This window comes from Saimiri boliviensis, chromosome 11 (genome assembly GCF_048565385.1).
Source record: "Saimiri boliviensis isolate mSaiBol1 chromosome 11, mSaiBol1.pri, whole genome shotgun sequence".
NCBI lineage: Eukaryota > Metazoa > Chordata > Mammalia > Primates > Cebidae > Saimiri > Saimiri boliviensis.
The window spans coordinates 36,695,253-36,722,868 of record NC_133459.1 but is presented as its reverse complement, the minus strand read 5'-3'; the positions used below and the strand labels follow the sequence as shown (position 1 = coordinate 36,722,868).

At 45.4% G+C, this 27,616-nt stretch overlaps 1 protein-coding gene and 1 non-coding gene across 2 annotated transcripts in view; one reads left to right on the top strand and one right to left on the bottom strand.

Moving 5' to 3' along the window:
- The window catches only part of SF3A3 (splicing factor 3a subunit 3), a 28,391-nt gene extending 9,011 nt beyond the window's left edge, over positions 1-19,380 (top strand). Inside the window, exons 8-17 of the mRNA XM_039473668.2 lie at positions 147-285; positions 1,042-1,110; positions 1,517-1,584; positions 1,750-1,857; positions 3,518-3,587; positions 8,043-8,207; positions 8,323-8,433; positions 9,903-9,993; positions 16,685-16,740; positions 19,054-19,380. Coding sequence (XP_039329602.1) covers positions 147-285; positions 1,042-1,110; positions 1,517-1,584; positions 1,750-1,857; positions 3,518-3,587; positions 8,043-8,207; positions 8,323-8,433; positions 9,903-9,993; positions 16,685-16,740; positions 19,054-19,131 — 955 coding nt within the window. The 3' untranslated portion in view covers positions 19,132-19,380. The remainder of the gene's footprint in view (positions 1-146; positions 286-1,041; positions 1,111-1,516; positions 1,585-1,749; positions 1,858-3,517; positions 3,588-8,042; positions 8,208-8,322; positions 8,434-9,902; positions 9,994-16,684; positions 16,741-19,053) is intronic.
- On the bottom strand, positions 17,294-17,400 carry LOC120366152 (U6 spliceosomal RNA). Its single transcript, XR_005580900.1, has one exon. It is a non-coding gene; the product is annotated as a U6 spliceosomal RNA (small nuclear RNA).
- Positions 19,381-27,616: the final 8,236 nt, after the last annotated feature.

Here is a 27,616-nt window from a genome sequence, read left to right as displayed (position 1 = left end):
GGGTAACAAGAGCGAAACTCCGTCTCAAAAAAAAAAAAAAAAAAGATTATTAAAAAATGCTATTACTAGAATTATAAGTACTATTTATTCTACAGGGAATATAACAAGATACTTTTTCTTTCTCTTTGTTGTGTGTTCCTCTGTAGATACCTAGAGATGCTGCTTGAGTACCTTCAGGATTACACAGATAGAGTGAAGCCTCTCCAAGATCAGAATGAACTTTTTGGGAAGATTCAGGCTGAGTTTGAGAAGAAATGGGAGAATGGGACCTTTCCTGGATGGCCGGTGAGCTTCAGTGGGGTGTGAATGGTGGACATGCCAGGGAATTGAACTGATTATTTTCCTTTATCTTGAGCTTCCACTTTAGGGCATTAGATATCAATTCCTTTGTATCACTTGTGACCATGAGGTATTCCCTGCCAAATATGCTAGGTTTTTTTGTGTGTACTTTGGAGCAAGATTAGCAGGGCCCACTTGCCTTTGACTGTGCCCAGATTTTCACCAATCACATCATTACTGCTATGTGGTTTCTGCTGACCAAAAACTTATTCTATCATATGTTAGGAATCTATATTCTTGCTTGTGGGGGATAAACATGAGTTTTTCCTGAACTCTCCAGGCAGAGAATGTGGACCAACCTTACGTTCATTCTAAACCTGTTTTTGTTTGTTTGTTTTTTGGAAGCGAATTCTCCATCTGGCTCCTAGGCTGGAGTGCAGTGGTACAATCATACCTCACTGCTGCAGCCTCAACCGCCAGGGCTCAGGAGATCCTCCCACTTTAGATTCCTGAGTAGCTGGCACGTGCCACCATACCCAGCTAATTCATGTATTTTTTTGTAGAGGTGGGTTTTCACCGTGTTGCTGTGGCTGATCTCTTAACTTCTGAGCTCAAGCAGTCCACTCACCTTGGCCTCCCAAAGTGTTGAGATTATAGTTGTGAGCCACTATGCCCAGCCTAAACCTGAATCTTTTTTTTCTTTGTTTGGTTCCAATGCATAAATCTGGATCTTAATAAATAACATATTGTTCTTCTTTCCAGAAAGAGACAAGCAGTGCTCTGACCCATGCTGGAGCCCATCTTGACCTCTCCGCATTCTCCTCCTGGGAGGTATGTTTCCTTCAGTGGTAGTAGTGTTCTCCCTGTCTGTCATTCAGAGGGACCACTTGCTCTCCTGTCTTTAATACCGTGGTTGTGTTGTGATAAGGCACTATTTCCTGGGATCAAGCATCTACAAAGAAGGTAGCAAGGTAAAAAGAAAAAAATAATTAACTACTTGGGAAACTGAAATAATTGTTCTAACTACATTAAGCTGTAGTAACAGTAATAGTTACTACCAGTATGTTTAAGTCTGAAGATGACTATAGGCTCAGTCCTCTGGAGAGTTTAGACTTACTTCCGTATCGGCTGTGAAATGTGTGGTCCTGACACAGCCTCAGGAACACCCACCCACTGGCCTGCATTTGTTGTTTCCCAAAAATCTTAATGTAATATTGTAATTTTTCTTTTTGTACAGGAGTTGGCCTCTCTGGGTTTGGACAGATTGAAATCTGCTCTCTTAGCTTTAGGCTTGAAATGTGGCGGGTAAGGAATGGTTTTTCTATCAAAACTGTTTGATTTACTATGTGTTTGCACAGTCTTCTAAGTAGCTCTGATTACATATTTTTTTCTGTTCTTCCATACTGCAAAAATAAGCAAGCCTGTGTGGTAAAGTAACCCTGAAATCCTTTGCCCGTTCTGTCTCCTTAGGACCCTAGAAGAGCGAGCCCAGAGACTATTCAGCACCAAAGGAAAGTCCCTGGAGTCACTTGATACCTCTTTGTTTGCCAAAAATCCCAAGTCAAAGGGCACCAAGCGGTGAGTGGCTGGGATAGCACCTCTCTTTGTGGCTTTTAAATGTTATTCCCATGCAGAATTTTTAACCACAGTGGAGATTTTAAAGCAGAGTCTGCTTTATCCCCATTATTGGTTGACAGATTCAGTCTGCTCTTTTGTATTTTTAGTAGAGACAAGGTTTCACCATATTGGCCAGGCTGATCTCAAACTCCTGACCTCGTAATCCACCGGCCTCGGCCTCCCAAAGTGCTGGGATTACAGGCGTGAGTCACACTGTGCCCAGCCAAAAAATATTTTTCTAAGCTTATTTTTGGTAATGAAAGTTGAATCTTAATTCTTGAACTACATACTTATACAGGGTCTTTTCTCTTTTTTTTTGACACAGAGTTTTGCTCTGTCACCCAAGCTGGAGTTCAACGGTGCAATCTATAGCCTTCACCTCCTGGGTTCAAGGGATTGACTTGCTCAACCTCCTGAATAGCTGGGACTACAGGAGTGCACCACCACACCTGGCTGATTTTTTGTATTTTTAGTACAGATGGGTTTCGTTATGTTGGCCATGCTGGTCTGCATCTCCTGAGCTTAAGTGATTCACCCGCCTTGGCTTCCCAAAGTGTGGGATTATAGGTGTGAGCCACCGCACCCAGCTGAGGGAATTTTTTTTTTTCTTTTTTGAGGCAAAGTCTCACTCTGTTGTCCAGGCTGGAGTGTAGTAGCACGATCTTGGCTTATTGCAACCTGTGCCTCCCAGGTTCTAGTGATTCTCCTGCCTCTGCCTCTTGAGTAGCTGGGATTACAGGCACCTGCCACCGTGCCTGACTAATTTTTGTATTTTTAGTAGAGACAGGGTTTCACCATGTTGGCCAGGCTGGTTTTCAACTCCTGACCTCAGGCAATCCACCTGCCTTGGCCTCCCAAAGTGCTGGGATTACAGGTGTGAACCACTGTGCCCACCTAATTTTTGTATTTTTAGTAGAGACAAGGTTTCATCATGTTGGCCAGGCTGGTTTTGAACTGACCTCAGGCAATCTACCTGCCTTGGCCTTCCAAAGTGCTGGGATTACAGGCATGAGCCATTGCACCCGCCTAATTTTTGTATTTTTAGTAGAGACAGGGTTTCACTATGTTGGCCAGTCTGGTCATGAATGCCTCAAGCGATCCTCCTGCCTCAGCCTCCCAAAGTGCTGGGATTTACAGGCATGACCCACTGCGCCTGGCCCATTTTCTTAATGCATGTTTTTTTCTAATTCTTACAACAACCCTGAAAAATAGTTGTTATCCTGAGTTTTTGCAGATAAGGACTCAGAAAAGTTATAGTGTGTGTCCACTCTCTCATAGTTCTAAGTAGCAGAGTCAGGATTTGGGCCCAGGTCTACCTACTGCAGAGCCTGCTCTTCTATATCACATTTTTTTGTAGATTATAGTGATGGAAATGTAAGTGCTCTTGATGTCTTTCACCTTCTAGATGAGGTCATAGAGGAAGCCTCCATGCATTCTAAGAAATACCTTCAGTATTTCTGTCAGAGTCATGAGATGAACAGAGCATTTCCTTTCGTAGGATGGTATTTCTCATGTGCTTATAATTTTTAATGCAGTTGTGCAGTAAGTGTTCCCAGATATAGGGAACAAGGCAATGGATGCGAGAATCCTTGAGTGATAACGGCTTGTTTCTTTTTCTCAGAGACACTGAGAGGAACAAAGACATTGCTTTTCTAGAAGCCCAAATCTATGAATACGTAGAGATTCTCGGGGTAAGTGACTGCTGAAAGCGGAAAATGGTATAAAGTATGGGAGTTAAAGGGAGAGGAACTTATGGAAGATATTTTTTTCTCTAGGTTCAAAAGAGGAATGGATAGGTGAGGTGATAAACTAGTACGGCACAAAATAGACGTCAGGGTACCAAGGTCTTGAGTAAGTTCGTATTCTGTTGTCAGATGATACTCCCAAAGTTGCCCAATTCCCATAAGGCCAGGCATGGAGAAGAGAGTCCCTTCTTAATATAATGTCCAGAATAGTGCAGGTTCTTTGCCTGGGCTTCAGAAAATACTCAGGGGTGGCCCACAAAGCAGACACTTAAAGGGCAGGTAACATGCTACTCGCAGCAGCATTTCAGTTATGACTTACAAAAAGGCATTGACTTACATGTTCATAAGATTGTGAGAAACTTAGTAGGGCTAAAGTATTAGTAGTACAAAGCTGGCAGTGAATGTTCTCCTTAAATATTTCAGGACGAGCTGAAGTGTGGGTTGGGCTAGAAAAGGGCTTAGCCTGAGCAAGATGATTATCTCAGAGAGAAAGTAGGGAGAGGAGTAGGAGGAAAATAAATCTCTTTCCAGGAAGAAAAGGCAGCAGTGATCATCCAGAGATGTTCAGTGTCTTTCCTCCAGAGACACTGTGTAGAGTTTCTTTCTTTTTCTTTTTTCTTTTCTTTTCTTTTTTTTTTTTTTTTGAGACAGTCTCACTTTGTCGTCCAGGCAATCTCGGACCACTGCAACTTCCGCCTCCTGGGTTCAACTGATTCTCCTGCCTCAGCCTCCTGAGTAGCTGGAACTAAAGGCACGCGCCACCATGCCCAGATAATTTTTCGTGTTTTTAGTAGAGGCGGGGTTTCACTATATTGGCCAGACTGACCTCATGATCTACCCGCCTTGGCCTCCCAAAGTGCTGGGATTACAGGCGTGAGCCACTGCGCCTGGCCCAGTTTTTTACTTTCAGAGCCTTTCCCTTTACACACACTCACATGGTCCTTTGAGTGGATGGCTCTGGGTCAGATAGCTTGTTTACATATTTTTGTTAATTGCTGTGGACATTTTCATTCTGCCCTTGTTTGAGGACCATCTATATAATAGGTGTAGAACTAGTCAGCTGTGATTCTGTTATGACTGCTTTCAGTAAAAGGCTAGCTAGACGTTGGATATTAGAGAGGCATATTCTTTGCTATGAACTTGGGCTATGCTAGGCTGAGTTGCCAGTCTTGTAAAGGTGGCTAGGAGGCCACTGACAAAATCATGCCCTTGACAAGAGGTTTGTCAACTCTCTCTCTCTCTTTTTTTTTTTTTTTTTTTTTGAGACAGAGTCTCACTCTGTCACCCAGGCTGGAGTGCCGTGGCGCAATCTCAGCTTACTACAACCTCCACCTCCTGGGTTCAAGCCGTTCTCCTGCTTCAGCCCCCCAAGTAGCTGGGACTACAGGCATGTGCCACCACACCTGGCTAATTTTTGTCTTTTTTAATAGAGATGGGGTTTCATCATGTTGGACAGGCTGTTCTTGAATTCCTCGCCTCAAGTGATCTGCCCACCTTGGCCTCCCAAAGTGCTGGGATTACCGATGTGAGCCACCACATCTGGCCCTTTTTTTGAAATAGTGTCTCACTCTGTCACCCAGGCTGGGGTGCAGTGCATGATCTCGGCTCACTGTAACCTCCGCCTCCCAGGTTCAAGTGATTCTTGTGCCTCAGCCTCCCCAGTAGCTTGGACTACAGGTAGGTGCCACCACACCCAGTTAATTTTTGTATTTTTGGTAGAGACAGGGTTTTGCCATGTTGGCCAGGCTGGTCTTGAATTCCTGGACTCAAGTGATCCTCTTGCCTTGGCCTCCCACAGTGCTGGGGTTACAGGTGGGATCTATCAAGGCTGGCCTCTCCCTCCTTTAAGCGCATTTTGTTTTCCCTGCCAGGAGATGGCACATATTTTCTTCAGAATTCCAACCAGTTCTAGCCAAATACTTTACAGAAAGTTGCTCTCACTATGAACTGATAAAATTTTTGCCGTTATTAACACCATTTGTTGATACCAGATTTTGGACATTATGTGAATTTTTTTGGTACAATAGTGAATATGGTATAGCCTCTTGCCCTTGAGAAACTCATTTTGTGGTTAAGGGAGACAAATAATTAAAATATAATATGATACATATCTTAATACAGTGAGGTTGAGCTTTCTAAGTAGAAAGAGGGAGAAGAAAAAGTTCCTGGTAGAGGAAACAGCAAACACAAAGATACAACAGTATTAGATACAATTATGTGTTCATGAAATGAGAAATGTAGTATGCCTGGAATATGACTTGTGAGGGAGGGAATGGTGAGAGAAAACTTGAGAGATTTATGTTGGAAATTTGGACTTTGCCTTATAAGCGGTAGGAAGCCAATAGAAGTTCTCGTAAGTAGGGTAGTGTGCCACAGATTTGGATTTTTTTTTTTTTTTTTTCTTTGAGACAGAGTCTGTCGCTGCAATATTGGCTCACTGCAACCTCCACCTCCTGGGTTTAAGCAGTTCTCCTGCCTCAGTCTCCCAAGTAACTGGGATCACCCACGCCCGCCACTACTCACGGCTAATATTTTTGGTTTTTTTTTAAACTTTCACATTAGTTGTGTGAGAAGATAATTTTTGTATCTCTTAGTAGAGACGGGTTTTCACCATGTTGGCCAGGATTTTCTCAATCTCTTGACCTCGTAATCTGCCCACCTCAGCCTCCCAGAGTGCTGGGATTACAGTAGTGAGCCACCATGCCCGGCCAATTTTTGTATTTTTAGTAGAGACGGATTTTCACCATATTGGTCAGGCTGGTTTGAACTCCTGACCTCAGGTGATCCACCTGCCTTGGCCTCCCAAAGTGCTGGGATTACAGGTGTGAGCCACTGCACCCGGCCACAGATTTGGATTTTTAAACAGATAAACCTGGTAGCAAAATGGAAATTAGACTGGAATGAGGAGAGACTCAAGGCAAGTTAGAATGTGCTCATGTTGGTGAGGAAAGGAGAAGAAAGTCCTGGTTAAGGAAATATTTTATATTTTTAAAATTTTATTATTAGTTTTTTGTTTGTTTGTTTGTTTGTTTGTTTTTATAAAGACGGTTTCACCACGTTGGCCAGGCTGCTCTTGAACTTCCGACCTCAGGTGATCCACCCGCCTTGGCCTCCAAAGTGCTTGGATTACAGGCGTGAGCCACTACGCCCAGCCCCCAAGAACCTTTCTCTAAAAAATACTAATAATGGACCAGGCGTAGTGGCCCATTCTTTTTTTTAATTTAAAAAAAAAAAAAAAGGACTGGGCGCGGTGGCTCAAGCCTGTAATCCCAGCACTTTGGGAGGCCGAGGCGGGTGGATCACGAGGTCAAGAGATCGAGACCATCCCGATCAACATGGTGAAACCCCATCTCTACTAAAAATACAAAAAATTAGCTGGGCATGGTGGCGCGTGCCTGTAATCCCAGCTATTCAGGAGGCTGAGGCAGGAGAATTGACTGAACCCAGGAGGCAGAGGTTGCGGTGAGCCGAGATCGCGCCATTGCACTCCAGCCTGGGTAACAAGAGCGAAACCCTGTCTCAAAAAAAAAAAAAGAGAGAGAGAAAGGTTCTTGCTCTGTCACCCAGGCTGGAATGCAATGGCGGGATCATAGCTCACTGCTTCCTCAACCTGGGCTCAAGCAGTCCTCCTGCCTCAGCCTCCTAAGTAGCTGGGACCACAGGTGCACACCACCATGCCTAGCTAATTTTTAATTATTTTGTAGAGACAGGGTCCCACTGTGTTGCCCAGGCTTATGTTAAACTCTTGGCTTCAAATGATTCTCCCACCCTAGCTTCTCAGAAGTGATGGGATTACAGGTGTGAGCCACCACACCCAGGCAAGAAATATTTTAGAGTCAGAATAGATGAGACTGTTTTCTGTTGTTCTGTAATAGCCTCAGATGAGAAATTAGGCAAGTGATCTAAAACCTTAGACTTTTTTCTTTGGTATCAGGTAGGGCCTGCTGATAAGGAGTTCTGATACAAAGGCAAGATTTTCCTTTATTCTAGAAGAAAGAACCTTATCCTTGGAAGTAAGAGATCAGCAACAGGAAATTTCCCCTTCTCATTCCGAAATTTTTTTTTTTTTTTTTGAGATAGAGTTTCACTATTGTTGCCAAGACTTCAGTACAATGGTGCGATCTCAGCTCACCACAACCTGCATCTCCCAGGTTCAAGCAGTTCTGCTTCAGTCTCCTGAGTAGCCGGAATTATAGACATGTACCACCATACCCAGCTAATTTTTTATTTTTAGTAAAGACAGGTTTTCTCTATGTTGGTCAGGCTGGTTTCAAACTCATGACCTTAAGTGATCCGCCCACCTCGACCTCCCAAAGTGCTGGGGATTACAGGTGTGAGCCACCATGCCTGGCTTCTTCTGCACTACTTTTTTCTGACTTTTCATTTATGGACCTGCCTTAGGAACAGCGACATCTCACTCATGAAAATGTACAACGCAAGCAAGCAAGGACAGGAGAAGAGCGAGAAGAGGAGGAAGAAGAGCAGATTAGTGAGAGTGAGAGTGAAGATGAAGAGAATGAGATCATTTACAACCCCAAAAACCTGCCACTTGGGTGGGATGGCAAAGTAAGTCTCAGCACTACCACCTTCTCCCCATTCCCCATTTTGGAAGCAGATACAGAGTTTAGTAGGCTAACGCTTCATGTTGGTTTTGTTTTTTGTTTTTCTTTTTCTTTTTTAGCCCATTCCCTACTGGCTATATAAACTTCATGGCCTAAATATCAACTACAACTGTGAGATTTGTGGAAACTACACCTACCGAGGGCCCAAAGCCTTCCAGCGACACTTTGCTGTAAGAAATTCAGAGCCGTTTTTCCTGGGAACTGAAGTGAAAACATTAGACTTTCAGAGAAGAGAGTAGGAGCAGCCCATGTGGACCACTGGTGTCCAGAGCTGAAGGGAATCAGAAAAGGATAGTTTTAAAATCCAGCCCATGGCATTTGACTTTTGGCACCAGTGTTAGTCTTAAATACCTGAGACAGTTTCTGGAGGAATTCTACCACTCTGCTCTTTGAACCTCACTTGGTTTTCTCTTGCCTGCTCTTAGACTTCTCTTCTTGTTTTTTGCTGGCATTTTAGATCAATTTTGACTCTGTTATTTCTCCACCCCATTGCTAATACTCAGGACTGAAAATGGAACTGACTGATCTCTTTTGGATCTTAAATGGGCCTTTGCCTTTTTTTTTTTTTTTTTTTTTTGTGGAAACAGAGTTTCGCTCTTGTTACCCAGGCTGGAATGCAATGGCGCGATCTCGGCTCACCGCAACCTCCGCCTCCTGGGTTCAGGCAATTCTCCTGCCTCAGCCTCCTGACTAGCTGGGATTACAGGCACGTGCCACCATGCCCAGCTAATTTTTTTGTATTTTTAGTAGAGACGGGGTTTCACCGTGTTGACCAGGATGGGGTCTCGATCTCTTGACCTCGTGATCCACCCGCCTCGGCCTCCCAAAGTGCTGGGATTACAGGCTTGAGCCACCGCGCCCGGCAGGCCTTTGCCTCTTTGAGAAAACAAAGGGGATGTTGTTTATCAAGCTATTCTTCAGACAGGGTATCGTTCGGGTGGTGCTGCTGTAAGTGGGCTCACCTCTAACTAGGCTCTACTTTCAGTTCTTAGACTTTGGAAAGAAATATTACAGAATGGAAAAGATTTATGCTAGACCAAGGATGATGAATTTATATGAACTCCTCTCCCCGTCTCTGAGTCATACATATTAATTGATCCTGGGTCTTTTTTGCTGAGCCCATGAGTGAGTTCTGAATATTTCTTAGCACCACCTCCAATGATTGGAGTTGACATCCAGGATAAAACCCACATGCCAATTACCATCCCTCAGCCAGAACTGCCATCATGTTTTACCACATCATTATGCCTAACAAAGATGATGCTGACCTGCCATTAGTAACCCGTATTCATGCAGGTGTTCAGAGTTGCTGGGGCTTTGGTAGGTTCTCCCGCAGCATGGGAGATGTAGTTAGAGTTGTGATGTTTTCCTGTGATCCTCACCCAGAAATTTTATGTGTAAGACTACTGTCTCTAGGTTTACAAGCCAGCCCAGTGAGGCAAACAGTGCAATGCTGCTTTGAAATACCAGCCTTTTGTCAGTCACAGCCAGCTGTTTACAAACATGAAACAGAAGGAATGCTGCCTTTAGGTGGAGTCTTGCAAAGGGCCATGTTAGGATTTATGAATAGAATGGAGTTAGTGCTCTGTGTTCAGCTATTCCCATTTCACATGGTCCTTTTGCTTCTCTCTTCTCCCAGGAATGGCGTCATGCTCATGGCATGAGGTGTTTGGGCATCCCAAACACCGCTCACTTTGCTAATGTGACACAGATTGAAGATGCTGTCTCCTGTAAGTAAGGTTTATTTACTGTCTCCTAGGCCAATACAAATGGCCTCTCCTCCTTCAAGTCAACATCCTAATAACCTGTGTATCTAGGATTAAAGGCAGTAGGTTGTAGATATGTAAAATCTAGGACAGTTCTATAATTATTGCATATTTTTTTTATTTTTTTGAGACAGAGTCTCGCTATCTATCACCCAGGCTGGAGCGCAGTGGCATGATCTCGACTCACTGCCACCTCTGCCTCCCAGGCTCAAGTGATTCTCCTGCCTCAGTTTCTTGAGTAGCTGGGATTACAGGTGCCCGTCACCACACCCAGCTAACTTTTGTATTTTTGGTAGAGACGGGGATTCACCATGTTGGCCTGGCTGGTCTCAAACTCGTGACCTCAGGTGACCTGCCTGCCTCGGCTTCCCAAAGTGCTGGAATTACAGGCATTAGCCACCACACCTGGCCTGGCTTTTTTTTTCTTTTCAGTGGATCTGTATCATATTTCACTGTTGTCTGGTTAGACAGAAGTAAGGTATTTTACTTTGTTAATTTACAGGAACTTTGCTCTCAGTTGTTCTTAGCAAGCTGTTCAGCTGCTTGGGCAGCTGGAACCTTGGGCTTCCAATTCTGTTGCCCAGGGTGGAGTGCAGTGGTGCAATCACAGTTTACTGCAATCTCTGCCTCCTAGGCTCAAGTGATCCTCCCACCTCAGATTCCCAAGTCGATGGGACTACAGGCATGTGCCACCATGTATTTTTTTGTAGAGATGGTGTTTCACCATGTTGCCCAGGCTGTTCTCAAAGTCCTGTACTCAAGCAGTCTGCCTGCCTTGGCCTCCCAAAGTGCTGAGATTGTAACATGAGCCTCACCCAGCCTGTAACAACGCTACAATTTTTCTGTCATTTGAAACTGTTTATATTGACAGAGATTACTTTTTCAGCGAGATTGTGCTAAGATTCTTTTTTTTTTTGAGTCAGAATCTCGCTCTGTCACCTCTGGTGGGGTGGAGTGGAGTGGAGTAGTGTGATCTTGGCTCACTGCAACCTCTGCCTCTGGGTTCAAGTGATTCTCCTGCCTCAGACTCCTGAGTAGCTGGCATTATGGGCAGCTGCCACCGCGCCCAGCTAATTTTTTTATTTTTACTAGAGACGGAGTTTTACCATGTTGGTCAGGCTGGTCTCGAACTCCTAATCTTGTGATCTGCCTCCCTTGGCCTCCCAGAGTGCTGGGATTACAGGCATGAGCCACTATGCCTAACCGCTGAGATTCTTTAGTTACCACTAACTTGTATAATTTCTTGACTTCTTATAACAAGGTAGGAAACCAACTGCTTTAATTCTGAGTTTATTTTCCTTTTCTTTTTTTTTTCCACTTGTGACTGGGTCTCCCCAGGTTGGAGTGCAGTGGTGTGATCACAGCTCACTGCAGCCTTGACCTTTTGCATTCAAGCAATCCCCCCACCTCAACTTCCCAAGTAGCTTGGACTACAAGTGTGCGCCACTGTGCCCAGCTACTTTTTTTTGTTTGTTTAGATGGGGTTTCCTTATGTTGCCCAGGCTGGTCTCAAACTCCTGGGCTGAAGTGATCCTCCCACCTTAGCCCCACAAAATGCTGGGATTATAGGCATGAGCCACTGCACCCAACCTTTTTTTTTTTTTTTTTTTTTTGAGACGGAGTTTCGCTCTTGTTACCCAGGCTGGAGTGCAATGGCGCAATCTCGGCTCACCGCAACCTCCGCCTCCTGGGCTCAGGCTATTCTCCTGCCTCAGCCTCCTGAGTAGCTGGGATTACAGGCACGTGCCACCATGCCCAGCTAATTTTTTGTATCTTTAGTAGAGATGGGGTTTCACCATGTTGACCAGGATGGTCTCGATCTCTCGACCTCGTGATCCACCCGCCTCAGCCTCCCAAAGTGCTGGGATTACAGGCTTGAGCCACCGCGCCCGGCTCCCAACCTTATTTTTTAATTTTTATTTTATTTTATATTTGAGACGGAGTCTTCCTCGTCTTGCCACCCAGGATGGAGTGCAATGGCATGATCTCAGATCACTGCAACCTCTGCCTTCCAGGTTCAAGTGATTCTCCTGCCTCAGCCTCCCAAGTAGCTGGGATTACAGGTGCCTGCCACCAAGCCCAGCTCATTTCTTTTTTAATTTTATTTATTTTTAAAAATTTTTTATTTTTCTGTTCTAATGAAATTTTTTTTTTTTTTTTTTTTTTTGAGACGGAGTCTTGCTCTATCACCAGGCTGGAGTGCAGTGGCACAATCTCAGCTCACTGCAACCTTCGCCTCCTGGGTTCAAGCAATTCTTCCGCCTCAGCCTCCCAAGTAGCTGGGACAGGCACGTGCCACCATGCCCAGCTATTTTTTGTATTTTTAGTAGAGATGGGGTTTTACCATGTTGGCCACGATGGTCTCAATCTCTTGACCTCATGATCCGCCCGCCTCAGCCTCCCAAAGTGCTGGGATTACAGGCGTGAGTCACTGCGCCTGGCTATGAATTTTTTTTTTAAATAGATTCTCAGTCTATCGCCCAGGCTGGAGTGCAGTGGTGCAGTCTCGGCTCACTGCAACCTCTGCTGCCCAGGTTCAAGCAGTTCTCCTTCCTCAGCCTCCGAGTAGCTGGGATTACAGGCACCTGCCACCGTGCCTGGCTAATTTTTGTATTTTTAGCAGAGACGGGTTTAAATATCTTGGCCAGGCTGGTCTTGAACTTCTGACCTCATGATCCACCCGTCTCGGCCTCCCAAAGTGCTGGGATTATAAGCGTGAGTTACTGTGCCTGGCCTAATTTTTGTATTTTTAGTAGAGTTGGTATTTCGTCATGTTGCTCAGGCTGGTCTCAAACTCCTGACCTTGTGATCCACCTGCCTCGGCCTCCCAAAGTGCTGGGATTACAGGCATGAGCCACCATGCTCAAGTCTATTTCATATTTTTATCTGTTCATTTTTAATTCTAACAGGGACATGTTATAATTAAATTTTATCTCTTGCGTTTCCATCAGTTTTATATGTATTTTTTGCGTTAAGCTATAAAAGCTCAATTGTAACCTTATTAATCACTCTTATTTTCTTTTTGAAATTTTCTTTATCTGTTAACATTGTTTGTTACTTTGTGATAGATCATTTCCTTAATCCTCAAAGTTTTGGCAGCAAATGTTAGATTTTTTTTGCTTTTTTTCCAAATAGAAGGCTGAATAAGGTTGGCTAATTTTTAACCCAGTCATCAGTATTCATTGTTAAATAGGTGAATTAAGCCATTTATACTCAATGTATTAATTGATTTATTTGTATTTATCTCCTTTGCTGGTTTTGTTAGATTCGTTTATTCTTCTCCTCTGTAGAGATTATAATAGTAGACTTGAAACTTCATTTAGACAGGTTTTATGTGTGTGTGTGTGTATGTATGTATGTATGTATGTATGTATATATAGTCCTTGATTCAGGATAGATACCTATGTTTCTAACATTTTAGTGTAACATTTTAATGTTTTAGCAAGTGGTTTTTTTCTACTGATTCTTATTATCTATTATTGTCTATTATCAGCATATATTATTCGTTTGAATTATGTACAAAAAGTGATTATATCCTGATGGTGTAGAGTACTGTACATATATACCTTCTTATTATTATCATGATTCACTCTAGTTTAACGTCTCTATCACTATTCTTAGCATCTTGTTTATAAAAACAAGATGCTTTTAAATTCCCATCATCTCTTGTCATGAGCTTTGCCCTTATGACAGGACTTGGTTAATAGATTCTATCAGGTTCTTTATGGTTTGATATGTTCTGCCTCTAGGGTAAAGTTGGCTCAAAACCTCATTTCTAATACACTTTCATGTGATGAAGAATGCAGACTCTGGAGAAGCAATCTGTTGGCGTTCAAGTCAGTGACTCTGCCACTTACTAAGTGGGACCCTGCACAAGTTACTTCCCCTAGTGCCTCCATTTCCATATCTAAGATGTGGATGGTAATAATATGCCTACCTCACAGAATTGTCTTGAAGTTTAAATGAGATGATAACAGGCAGAGCATTTATAACTTTGGCTGACATAACATAGTATGCAGTCAGTGACTAAGTGTTAGCTGTCATCAGCATCATTTTCTCTTCTGAGCTCTTCTGCAGAGTCTGAGGAATAAGATCCAAAGTCACCTATATCTTTTCATTTTAATATTACTAGTCTCATTTATCAAGTGCCAGCTGTACTTCTCAGATAAATGACAAGTTAGGTAACTTTTTCCAAGGTCATTTAACTTGGAAGAGGGAAGGGCCAGGGATCAAACTCATGTGTCTTAAAACAGTCTTTTCTCTTTGTACAACGCCATACTGACTTCTTTGAAATCAGTCTCAAGTAGATTTTTAAAGGGTTGGTCATTAAGAGACTTTCTGAAAGAAATTGTATTCTCTTAGCCATATACAGTTGTTTTTTTTATTTATTTATTTTTAGAATATTATTAGCAGGTTCATGATTCTTCAGTTGTATTACTTTGAGAATTTATCTCCTTATTCAGTTGTCTAGGTTAATCAGTTTCTCCCTATGTATGTTATTTATTGCTACTGCTTTAATAGTATTATTTCTACCCATCATGGCTTCCCTTGATCTTTTTAGATTCACCACATAGCATTTGTAGTTTCATTTCTACCTCAGTTTCTACTGCACCCACACACAGCCCCTGTCTTCTCTCCCTTTTTTTTTTCCCCTGAGACTGGGTCTCACTCTGTCGCCCAGGCTGGAGTGCAGTGGCGTGATCTCTGCACACTCCAGTCTCCACCTCCTGGGTTCAAACAATTCTCCTGTCTCAGCCTTCCAAGTAGGTGGGACTACAGGCATGTGCTACCACACTCAGCTAATTTTTGTATTATTATTATTATTTTTTTTTTTTTGAGACAGAGTTTCGCTCTTGTTACCCAGGCTGGAATGCAATGGCGCAATCTCAGCTCACCGCAACCTCCGCCTCCTGGGTTCAGGCAATTCTCCTGCCTCAGCCTCCTGAGTAGCTGGGGTTACAGGCACGCGCCACCATGTCCAGCTAATTTTTTGTATTTTTAGTAGAGACGGGGTTTCACCATGTTGACCAGGATGGTCTCGATCTCTCGACCTCGTGATCCACCCACCTCGGCCTCCCAAAGTGCTGGGATTACAGGCTTGAGCCACCGCGCCCGGCCAATTTTTGTATTTTTTAGCAGAGATGGAGTTTCACCATGTTGGCCAGTATGGTCTCCATCTCTTGACCTCGTGATCCTCCCACCTCGGCCTCCCAAAGTGCTGGGATTACTGGCGTGAGCCACCTCGCCTGGCCTGATTTTTTTTTTTTTTTTTTTTTAATTCTCCAAAAGCTAAGAAAGAGCCCTCTGAGATTGCTACCAGAAATCCTCATTTAGGTGATAGGTTGCACTTCATGAATTTTTTTTTTTTTTTTTTTTTTTTTGAGACAAAGTCTCATTCTGTCACTAGGCTGAATTCTTGTTTAGATTCTTGAAGGACTTTGACAAAGATGATGACAGGGTCCTGCCCTGTCACATAGAAGCACATGATAACGTCTCCATTCCTTCTTGATGTGCATATTATCTGGGCTTGAGGACTTCATTAATTTAAAGCAATTAGCAAGGAAGGAAAAGATGATTAGTTGAGCACCTATGGGCCAGGTGCAGAGCTAAGCATTTTATCATATATTGTTTCATTTAATATTTATTCACCCATCTTAGGCATCAACTATCTCTCTTCTAGTCTGGTCAAGTTTAAATTATTCTCCAAAAGGTGAAAGCGCAGGAATCAAGTTCTGTTTTTATTATCTTCCCTCTCTGGTAGTGGACCTGTCTCATGTATTCCATGTAGCCATTTGTTCTAAGAGTTCACCTTCCTGACACCATAATTTAAGGTTCAAGTTGTTCTTTACCTGGTTTTGTATTTGTTTTTTTCTTTTTTTTTTTGAGACGGAGTTTTGCACTTGTTACCCAGGCTGGGGTGCAATGGCGCAATCTCGGCTCACTGCAACCTCTGCCTCCTGGATTCAAGCAATTCTCCTGCCTCAGCCTCCTGAGTAGCTGAGATTACAGGCACGCGCCACCATGCCCAGCTCATTTTTTGTATTTTTTTTTTTTTTTAGTAGAGATGGGGTTTCACCATGTTGACCAGGATGTTCTCGATCTCTCGACCTCGTGATCCACCCACCTTGGCCTCCCAAAGTGCTGGGATTACAGGCTTGAGCCACCGCGCCCGGCCCTTGTATTTGTTTTTTTCTTATGTATACATGTCTGATCACTCCCTCTGAATCTATGATGGTTTTTTCAGATGTCTTTACCTTTTCTCCTTCATAGAAATTGCTGTTGAACTGTTAGAATTTTTAAATTATGAAATATGAATACCAATAATATGAAATATTAAGAAAGTAAGGTCACTTTCTCCCATTCTCATAGATTGTTCCACATTAACCCCCTTCAAGAGTATCAGTTTTCTGTTCTTGGAGGTCTTTGGTTGTATTTGATCCAACTTTTACAGCAAAGCAAGATTATGACAAATTTTGCAGTGGAAGGGGTTTTGTCTATAGGTGGTCCAGACCCCAAGTTCTGGTTTGGGGTAGGCAAGACTCTCAAAGGCAGAGTCTTCCATGGAGCATCCTTAATAGCAGGGAAGGAGGATTATAACAGTGGATACCCAACAGATGTTCAGTCCATCCATTGCTGTTCATTTCTCATCCTGCAGTGTGGGCCAAACTGAAATTGCAGAAGGCTTCAGAACGATGGCAGCCTGACACTGAGGTGGGTACTAATAATATGGATGGTGTTGGGGATAGTGTCAAGTGATAGAGAGCTCCCTCGCCATGTAGAAGGGAGGTGCAAGATGATCCAGACAAATTCTCTGCAAATACTAGAGTAGAATAGAATGGTGTACTGCAGCAGTGAGTATAATGTGACAATATCTATAAATTGACTTTTCCTTTTTTTTTTTTTTTTTTTTTTTTTTTTTGACATGGAGTCTCTCTCAGTCACCTAGGCTGGAGTGTAGTGGCGCAATGTTGGCTCGTTACAACTTCCACCTCCCAGGTTCCAGCAATTCTCCTGCCTCTGCCTCCCGAGTAGCTGGGATTACAGGTGCCTGCCACCACACTCAGCTAATTTTTGTATTTTTAGTAGAGACAGTTTCGACATGTTGGCCAGACTGGTCTTAAACTCCTCACCTCAGGTGATCCACACACCTTGGCCTTCCAGAGTGCTGGAATGACAGGCGTGAGCTACCACACCCAGCCTTAAATTGACTCTTGACATGTAAGCCTAATTTATTTGTTATATTTGTTAGACTTTATTATTATTTTAAAATATGGAATGCTTCATAGATTTCCATGTTATCCTTGCACAAGGGCCATGCTACTCATCTCTGTATCATTCTAATTTTAGTATATGTGCTACCAAAGGAAGCACTCTCAGACTTTATTTTTATTTATTTATTTATTTATTTATTTATTTATTTTGAGACAGGATCTGACTCTGTCACCTAGGCTGGAGTGCAGTGGCACAACCTCGGCTCACTATAACCTCTGCCTCCTAGGCTCAAGCCATCCTCCCACCTCAGCCTCCCAAGTAGCTGGGACTACAGGTGTATGCCACCACACCCAGCTAGTTTTTATATTTTTTGCAGAGACCTGGGTTTCGCCATGTTGCCTAGGCTGGTCTCAAAACTCCTGAGCTCAAGTGATCTGCCCACCTCAGCCTCCCACGTATTACAGGCATGAGCTACCACACCAGGCCAGTACTGTCAGACTTTAAATCCATGTCTGAAGACAGGTTGTAGGCTGGCATGGTTGTTCACAGTAGTAATCCTAGCACTTCGGGAGGCCAGAGCAGGTGCATCACTTGAGGCCAGGAGTTTAAAACTAGACTGGGCAACATAGTGAAACTTTTTATTTACAAAAAAAAAAGTTAAAAGATTAGGCCAAGCACTGTGGCTTACATTTGTAATCCCAGCACTTTGGGAGGCTGAGGCGGGCAGATCATTTGAGGCCAGCATGGAGAAACCCCATCTCTACTAAAAATACAAAAATAAGTGGGTGTGGTGGCACATGCCTGTAGTTCCAGCTACTTGGGAGGCCTAGGCATGAGAATCGCTTAAACCCGGGAGGTGAAGGTTGCATGAGCCAAGATGGTGCTGCTACACTCCAGCCTGGGTGACAGAGCAAGAAGACTCTGTCTCAAAAAAAAGAAACAATTAGCCACATGTGGTGATACATGCTTGTAGCCCCAGCTAATTGGGAGACTGAGGCAGGAGGAACGTTATTCTCCCATTCAAATATTGAAATGGGCCAGGTGCAGCAGCTCATGCCTGTATTCCCACCACTTTGGGAGGCCTGTGCAAGGCAGATCACTTGAGCCCAAGAGTTGGAGAACAGCCTGAGCAACATGGTGAAACCATGTCTCTACAACTTGGGAGGTGGAGGTTGCAGTGAGCCAAGATAATGCCACTGCACTCCAGTCTGGGTGACAGAGCAGAGCAAGACTTCGTCTCAAAAATAAATAATAAATGCCGAGATTGTCCCACTGTACTCCAGCCTGGCTGACAGAGCAGAGCAAAACTTTGTCTCAAAAATAAGTAGAATAGAATAGGATAGGACAGAATAGAATCAAGCAGAATTGCTCTGGACATGGAGAAGCTCAGACTTCTTGGTCTCTCTTTCACCCCCTACAGTGGTCTCTGGGCAGGAACCTGGGATTCTTGGGAACCATTTGCAAACTGCTGTCGTAGGTCAGCCTTTCTTAACCAGGGTTCCTCATCTTAAACACAAAAAGAAAGCTAAATGAACTATTTTCTCAGATACCCTAAAGATGGATCATGACTGATACCATTCTAGATGTCTAAGAGAGAAGTTAATTCATTGCACACAGTGGCTGCTTTTGGGCAGTGGGGCTTAATTCTCTTGTGGAACCCCAGTTGAGAAAGGCTGTCTTAGATGAATTCTAATCTTAGTGTACCAGAGTATGCCATGAAAGCAGATCAGGATGAGCTCAGGTATCTAGAGATTGGTTCCAAACATTTCTTTTAGGAGATGTATCTAACAAAATGTACCCCTTCCTTTCCAGGAAGAATATGAAGACTCGAGTGGGAATGTTGTGAATAAGAAGACATACGAGGATCTGAAAAGACAAGGACTGCTCTAGTGTTCAGGGATGTAGCTCAGCTTTTGGGCTAGTCCAGGCTTCCCTAAGATCTGCTTTTTCTATTTCTCCCAACCAAATCCTCTTAAAGACCCTTTGCTATGTAGTCTCATGGTCTAGCATGCATCTTGTAGAAACAAGGCATGCTGGCAGATTACAGGGTTGGGATGCGTTTTATCTGTTTTATATTAAAAAAGATCCTGCCGGAAAATAAAACCAGGCCTTGTTCTGAAGCCCAGGATTATGGACCAACTCAGTGCTTCAGGTCTTAATGCCTCCATACCTCTTTCTTACCAACTTTAGTAGTAGCTGAGATTTAATGGGCACCTGTTACGCTACACATCACGTTAGGTAAATCTTACCTGACCTCTTTCCCATCCTCCTTTGTTGCTACTTCCTGAATGAGTATTACCCCAGGGTGAGGTCTGCTATCAGCTTAGTTAGCCACTGATGCAAATACTAGGGAAAGACTAGGAGGGCAAGCCGGGGCTTACAAGTTAAGTGTGGCACCAAGGTTTGCCTTTTGTATTTGCATAAAGAAAGGAGTTGGAACTGGGTCCAGTGGCTTGTGCCTGTAGTCCCAATTACTTGGGAGGCTGAGGCAGGAGGGTTGCTTGAGATTAGCCTATGTAACATAGTGAGACCCTGTCTCATTTAAAAAAAAAAAAAAAAAAAAAAAAAAAAAGATAGGCATGGTGGCACACACTGTAGTCCCAGGTATTCAGGAGGCTGAAGTTAGAGTATCCTTTGAGCTTAGGAGTTTGAGACCAGCCTGGGTGATACTGTGAGGCCCCATCTCAAAAAAAAAAACAAAAAAAAGGAACTGGCTGTTTGGAATGGGCCTGTAATCCAATATGCAATGCAACTAGGACCAGCAGTGACTTCACCACCTGCTTGCTAGGTCAGAATGAGAGACTTTGGTGGGTCTGTCTACCTGTTTCTTCTACAGGACTCCTGCTTGACTATAAAAGTAGCAAATATTCACATGCTCTCGAAGCCCAGGTAGCCATGGCAGAGTTGAGCAGCTCCCCCAGGATCCAAATCTGGTGTCTGAAATGGAAAGTACTAGGGCAGCCAGGAAGGCACTGATCTGCCTTATAAGCACAGTCCTCTGAAAGTAGACCTGCTGCAGGACAGGATCCCCCAGAGGCCCCATTTGCCTCTCAACACTCAGGCTTTCAGTTGTTTTTTAATAAATTACTTTTTAAAAAAAAAATAATCTTTTTCTTTATATTATAGATTTATATCTTATTTTTCTAAAAACCTGCCAGGGACCAGTGCTGCATTTGCCCCATGCAGAGGCAGTCTGGCTAATGTTTTTAATTTTAAAAATCCCAACTCACACGGCCGGACACAATGGCTCACACCTGTTAATCCCAGCACTTTGGGAGGCCAAGGCGGATGGATCACCTGAGGTCAGGAGTTTGAGACCAGTCTGGCCAACAATGTGAGACCCCATCTCTACTAAAAATAGAAAAATTAGCTGGGCCTGGTGACAGGTGCCTGCAATCCCAGCTACTTGGGAGGCTGAGGCTGGAGAATCACTTGAACCCAGGAGGCAGAGGTTGCCATGACTGGAGATAACACCGTTGCACTCCAACCTAAGTGACATGAGCGAAACTGTGTCTCAGAAGAAAAATAAAATAAATCCCAACTCAGGCCAGGTGCCACTTTGGGAGGCCAAGGCTGGCAGATTACTTGAGGTCGGGAGTTCAAGACCATCCTGGCCAACATGGCAAAACCCTATCTCTACTAAAAAAAATTAGCCGAGGATGGTGGCATGCACATGTAGTCCCACCTACTCAGGAGGCTGAGGCAGGAGGATCACTTGAACCTGGAAGGCAGAGGTTGCAGTGAGCCAAGATCGTGCCACCACACTCCAACCTGGGTGACAGAGCAGACCCCATCTCAGAATCCCAAATTGAACAAGCCCTCTGCGTCACACTAATCTTTTGCCCCAGTCATTTCCATGGCAGTAAAGTTTCACCACTCCCACCCCAGTGGCACTTTAGGTTGGTATTTTCCTTCCTGATTTGACCCATCCCTGTGCAACTCATATTCCCATGTGTCTTCACTCCATCAAGACTCCAGTCAGACAACTTCTCCAGGGCCTGAGCTGAAGCAGAGTGAGTGGATAATTAAACATAATTGAGCCAACTAGAAACACTGATTAGTGGACCCTGGCCCAAGGTGCAAGGAGACATTGCCATTTGAGAAGAGTTAAAACCTTGGAATGGGGGGCCGGGCGCGGTGGCTCAAGCCTGTAATCCCAGCACTTTGGGAGGCCGAGGTGGGTGGATCACGAGGTCGAGAGATCGAGACCAACCTGGTCAACATGGTGAAACCCCGTCTCTACTAAAAATACAAAAAATTAGCTGGGCATGGTGGTGCATGCCTGTAATCCCAGCTACTCAGGAGGCTGAGGCAGGAGAATTGCCTGAACCCAGGGGGCGGAGGTTGCGGTGAGCCGAGATCGCGCCATTGCACTCCAGCCTGGGTAACAAGAGCGAAACTCCATCTCAAAAAAAAAAAAAAAAAAAAAAAAAAAAAAAAAAAAAAACCTTGGAATGGGAAATGTGCAAAGAAGATGGCCCTTCAGACTGCTCGGCAGAACAGTGGCTGCACTGGGCTACCAAGCAACGCACCTGCTGCTTTCCAGCTTTTGGGAGTCCTCCAGGCCCTGTCTTGAGTGGGTACCTGGGACTCCAGGGTTAATGGGCTATCCCTCTACAGTGTGGAGAGAAGGTAGGACCAGGTTCTGAGGAGTCCTGCCTTCCCCTTGCCCAGTAACTGAAGTCATCATGTGAACTCTGCCAGAACAGCCTTGGAGGGAACCTGGGGCTTAATTGTCATTGCAGAAGTTTGTTCATTTGTTACCTTCATTGATTCAGGGTTTTGTTTTTTTTTTTTCAGTGCCTTCCATATGCCAGGCACAGCTAGATCCAACCTTGAAAAAGTGGAGGTGAGGGCTGGGCGCGGTGGCTCACGCCTGTAATCCCAGCACTTTGGGAGGCAGAGGCGGGTGGATCACGAGGTCAAGAGATTGAGACCATCCTGGTCAACATGGTGAAACCCCGTCTCTACTAAAAATACAAAAAATTAGCTGGGCATGGTGGCACATGCCTATAATCCCAGCTACTCAGGAGGCTGAGGCAGGAGAATTGCCTGAACCCAGGAGGCGGAGGTTGTGGTGAGCCAAGATCACGCCATTCCACTCCAGCCTGGGTAAAAAGAGTGAAACTGTCTCAAAAAAAAAAAAGTGGAGGTGAGACTTTGGAGGCAGAAGCCTCTGGGACTGCAGAAAAGCCATATGGCCAGCTCCATCCAGGTGCAAGGGACACTGCTGTTTTCTGAGGTACAGGCAAACCACATCATAATTGGTTCTCAGAGGCGATTCCTTCAGGTTTGGACTCCATAGGGTCAGCCAAAGGAAAAAGAATTTCAATCAGACACCTGCCTTGGCCTCCCAAGTCCAAGAGTCTTGCTCTCCTGCCCAGGCTGGAGTGCAGTGGCCTGATCTCAGCTCACTGCAACCTCTGCCTCCCAGGTTCAGTGATTCTCCTGCGTCAGCCTCCCAAGTAGCTGGGATTACAGGCGTGTGCCACTAAGCCCAGCTAATTTTTTGTACTTTTGGTAGAGACGAGGGTTTCACCATATTGGCCAGGCTGGTCTCAAACTCCTGACCTGTGATCCATCCGCCTCAGCCTCCCAAAGTGCTGGGATTACAGGCCCGAGCCACTACACCCAACTTGGAATCGGAACTTCTGCCAATTAGCTTATTGCTGAGAACAGTTAATTCAATTAGCTCTTCAAGGAGGAAAGCTGCAGGAAGTGTTTAGGGAGTTATTCCTACGATTGATTTCCAGATTGGTGCTGCTAAACCCAAAGGCTGCACCTGAGATGAACCCTCCCAGGAGGAGTCTACACCTACTTCTCAAAGGAAAGTGAATACATCAGTCTCTAACCTCAACCAGGTATCCCTTTCTTCATTTTCTTTCCATTCCCCTCCCTGGGGTAAACTTGTGCTGGAATGCTCTGTGAAGGGAGCACCCTAAAGGTAACCAACGTGTTGGGAAAGTGAAGTTCTGAGATATTTCTCTCTCTGCATTTAAAAAAAAAAAAAAAAAAAAAAAAAAATCCGGCCAGGCGTGTTGGCTCATGCCTGTAATCCAAGCACTTTGGAAGCCAAGGCGGACGGATCACCTGAGGTCGGGAATTCAAGACCAGTTTGACCAACATGGTGAAACCCTGTCTTAAAAAAAAAATCCTTGGGATGATAGCAACCTTTCCCCTCATCCTTCAGGTTCTACTGTTAGCCTCAGCTCAGAGTTCTCAGGGTGGGAATGAGCCTGTGACCCTCTCCACCCTCATCCAGAAGAGTCCTCCCATTGCAGGTCTGCTGTGGGAGGACACTGGTCTCCTCTCCCTCTGATCTCTTCTGAGAGCACTCTCCACCTGCCAGGTTTTTCATCCAGACAAATAAGGCATCTCCCAGTGGGATGTTGGGATGGAGGTCTTTTGAGCTGCCCAAGCTGTCAACTGGCTTTATTTTGTCCCTCCAACTACAGTCTGGGCAGCAGCTGTGCTTTCTTCTTCTTCTTTTTTTTTTTTTTTTTGAGACGGAGTTTCGCTCTTGTTACCCAGGCTGGAGTGCAATGGCGCGATCTCGGCTCACTGCAACCTCCGCCTCCTGGGTTCAGGCAATTCTCCTGCCTCAGCCTCCTGAGTAGCTGGGATTACAGGCATGTGCCACCACGCCCAGCTAGTTTTTTGTATTTTTAGTAGAGACGGGGTTTCACCATGTTGACCAGGATGGTCTCGATCTCTCGACCTCGTGATCCACCCGCCTCGGCCTCCCAAAGTGCTGGGATTACAGGCTTGAGCCACCGCGCCCGGCATGTGCTTTCTTCTTTTAAGCCTGTGGTCCCTGTGTGTCCCTGGTGGCAGCAACGTGAGAGGCAACTCCCAGAGCTGACATATGATTGGAGGGGAGGAGGAAGGGCAGCTTCCAGTTTCCAGGGGCTGCAGCTGTGGCCTCCCTGCCTTGTGCATGCACACTCACAGCCCTCCGCACCTTCAAGTGCGCAGGTAGGTCTATAGCTGGGATAGGGTGGGGCACAGAGAATATTGAGACTATGCTTTAGCCATGGAGGGGCACACAGACTAAAGCAGATGGGCAAGAAGCCTGGATTGATACAGCCTAGGAGGTACCTACCTAGCTTTGCCCAGCCTTCTGATTCAGTTCAGTGTCTGTCAACCTGCCTGATCTGTCATATTCCTGAGCTGTCCCTCCAGCCTCATCTGTGCAAAGTAAGGAGAAGGAAAAGGGCTTTTTTGGGAGGCCTGGGCTCTTCTTTTCACGAAGCTTCAGGGACCTGGGTAGAACCTTTGAGCCCTTTGAACCTTTGGTGTTTGGAAACTGAGGTCCCCTTGGAGATGTGCTGACTGGCTAAAAACTTTTTTTTGTTTGTTTGTTTTTGAGACCGAGTCTCTGACGCCTAGGCTGGAGTGCAGTGGTGTGACCTTGGCTCACTACAACCTCTGCCTCCCAGTTGAAGCAATTCTCCTGCCTCAGCCTCCTGAGTAGCTGGGGTTACAGGCATGTGCCACCACGGCTGGCTAATTTTTTTGTATTTTTAGTAGAGATGGGGTTTCACCATCTTAGGCTGGTCTCAAACTCTTACCTTGTGATCTGCCAGCCTTGGTCTCCCAAAGTGCTGGGATTATAGGTGTGAGCCATCGTGCCCAGCCCCAAAAACTTTTTTTTTTTTTTTTTTTAAGACAAGGTCTCACTGTTCCCTAGACTAGAATGCAGTGGCATGATCATAGCTTACTGCAGCCTCCCAACTCTCGGGCTCAAGTGACCTCCCCACCTCAGCTTCCCAAGTAGCTATTACTACAGGTGCAGACCTCCATGCCCAGCTGATTTTTTGTAAAGATGGGGGTTTCACTATCTTGCGCAGGCTTGTTTTGAACTTCTGGCCTGAAGCAGTTCTCCTGCTTCAGCCTCCTGAGTCACTGGGATTATAGGTGTGAGCCACCATACCCAGCAAGAAAATTGTTTCTCAGCCGGGCGCGGTGGCTCAAGCCTGTAATCCCAGCACTTTGGGAGGCCGAGGCGGGTGGATCACAAGGTCAGGAGATCGAGACCATCCTGGTCAACATGGTGAAACCCCGCCTCTACTAAAAATACAAAAAATTAGCTGGGCATGGTGGCACGTGCCTGTAATCCCAGCTACTCAGGAGGCTGAGGCAGGAGAATTGCCTGACCCCAGAAGGCGGAGTTTGCGGTGAGCCCAGATTGCGCCATTGCACTCCAGCCTGGGTAACAAGAGCGAAACTCTGTCTCAAAAAAAAAAAGAAAAAGAAAAAGAAAAAATTGTTTCTCGAGTGTAGTGTTTGTTGGTGGTGGGGACGGATGGGCAACAGAGAGGCTGGCACCATCAGAAGGGCCCAGCCCAGGAGTCCTTGCTGCACATTTTCCTGTGTATCACATCACCCTGGCTGCTGTCACTTGAGAGACAAGTCTGAGTGCTGATGGAGGATTATATCCATGAGGGCAGGGAAACAGATGCTCCATTAGCATTGGGAATGGTAGGGTTGTGCTCAGCTTCCAGGGCTGGGCAAGAAGATGGGAATAAGCCCCATTCTCATCTCCAGCAGTTTTCTACCTTTCATGGAAAACCCTAAACTCAGGCTTAGCAGACTGTTTCAGGTCTGATCCCTTAGTGCTGCAGGAGGCAGAGCCTGGGATCCAAGAACCCAGTGTCTGAGAGCTACCTCCTGTCTTTGGCTCAGCACTCATTTAGGGACAGGGTGGGGTTTGAATCCCGAAGAAGACTTAGACAAAGTGAGTCTGGACTTTTGACTCTCTGTGGCCCAGGGTTTCCCTGCCCTGGGTTCTGAGGAAGCCCATCACCCTCACCTTCCCACCCCGGGCACCTTCTGACGTTGGCAGCAAATGAGGCCAGATCAGAGGCACCGGATATCTATTTCCTGTCGCAGCACCTGCTCCAGTTCTGCCTCCCCTCAGGCTGGGATGCTGCTGTTGCCATGCCAATGACAACATGTACTCTCAGAGAGGCTGTTACTAGCAGGCAGGCCCCTTTGTGACTGCCTCAATGTCACTCTGACAGTATGACTTGCAGGAAGTGAAAGCTGAGCCCCGAAACCTCATATTCCCTAAAGGTTGACCCACCCGCACCCCAGTTCCTCAGCTTCAGTTTTTTCATTTGCATAGCACAATAATGGAAATTTTGGCCGGGCGCGGTGGCTCACGCCTATAATCCCAGCACTTTGGGAGGCCGAGGCGGGTGGATCACGAGGTCAAGAGATCGAGACCATCCTGGTCAACATGGTGAAACCCCGTCTCTACTAAAAATACAAAAATTAGCTGGGCATGGTGGTGAGTGCCTGTAATCCCAGCTACTCAGGAGGCTGAGGCGGGAGAATTGCTTGAACCCAGGAGGTGGAGGTTGCGGTGAGCCGAGATCGTGCCATTGCACTCCAGCCTGGGTAACAAGAGCGAAACTCCGTCTCAAAAATAAATAAATAAATAAATAAATAAATAAAATAAAAAAATAATAACGGAAATTTTGTTTGTAGATTTCCTGGGCTGCCCAGAACTGGTCCTTCCCTCTCTTTGGCTCCTGCGGCACCTCAGTCGAAGATGTATGTGGCCAATGGTAGCCACAGAGCTGCTTTGCTCAGAGGTAGCTGTTCTCAGCCCAGGGACTCTGGCCTTTCCTGGACCCTGACTATTGCTGGGCCCTGGGACTGCCCCTACTTTTCCCTAAGTTCATGACCTCTTCCACTTAACTGCTGCAGTACCTTTCTTTGACCTATGACCTTTGAGCTGGTTACCCCCTGCAGTGGCTCCCTCTTTCCTTTTCCTCCTGTCAGTCCTCCTGCTGGTCTTACTGGTAGCCCAAAACCTGGCAAGAAGTCAGCTGACCCCTCCTTCTGTCCAGGTAAGTAGCATGTGAAGGAGGGGACAGCCTTCCTTTTCTTTTTTTGAGACAGAGTCTTGCTCCGTCACCAGGCACCAGGCTGGAGTGCAGTGGCATGATCTTGGCTCACTGCAACCTCTGCATCCCAGGTTCAAGCAATTCTCCTGCCTCAGCCTCCCGAGTAGCTGGGACTACAGGTGTGCGCCACCACACCCAGCTAATTTTTGTATTTTTAGTAGAGACGGGGTTTCACTATATTGACCAGGATGGTCTCGATCTCTTGACCTCGTGATCCGCCCACCTCGGCCTCCCAAAGTGCTGGGATTGCCACTGCTCCCGGCTGCGGACAGCCTTCCTAATGCCTTCAGCCCTGGGCATGGGACTACAGTGCTCCAACCTGTCTGCAGATATGCCACAACTTCCACTGCCTTGGAGACATGTGCTACCAGGAGGCAAAGTTCTCCAACCAGACAGCAGAGTGCAAGCCCGGGCAGCACCACTGCGAGGTGTGGGGCTGGGGCTATGATGGACCCCAGACA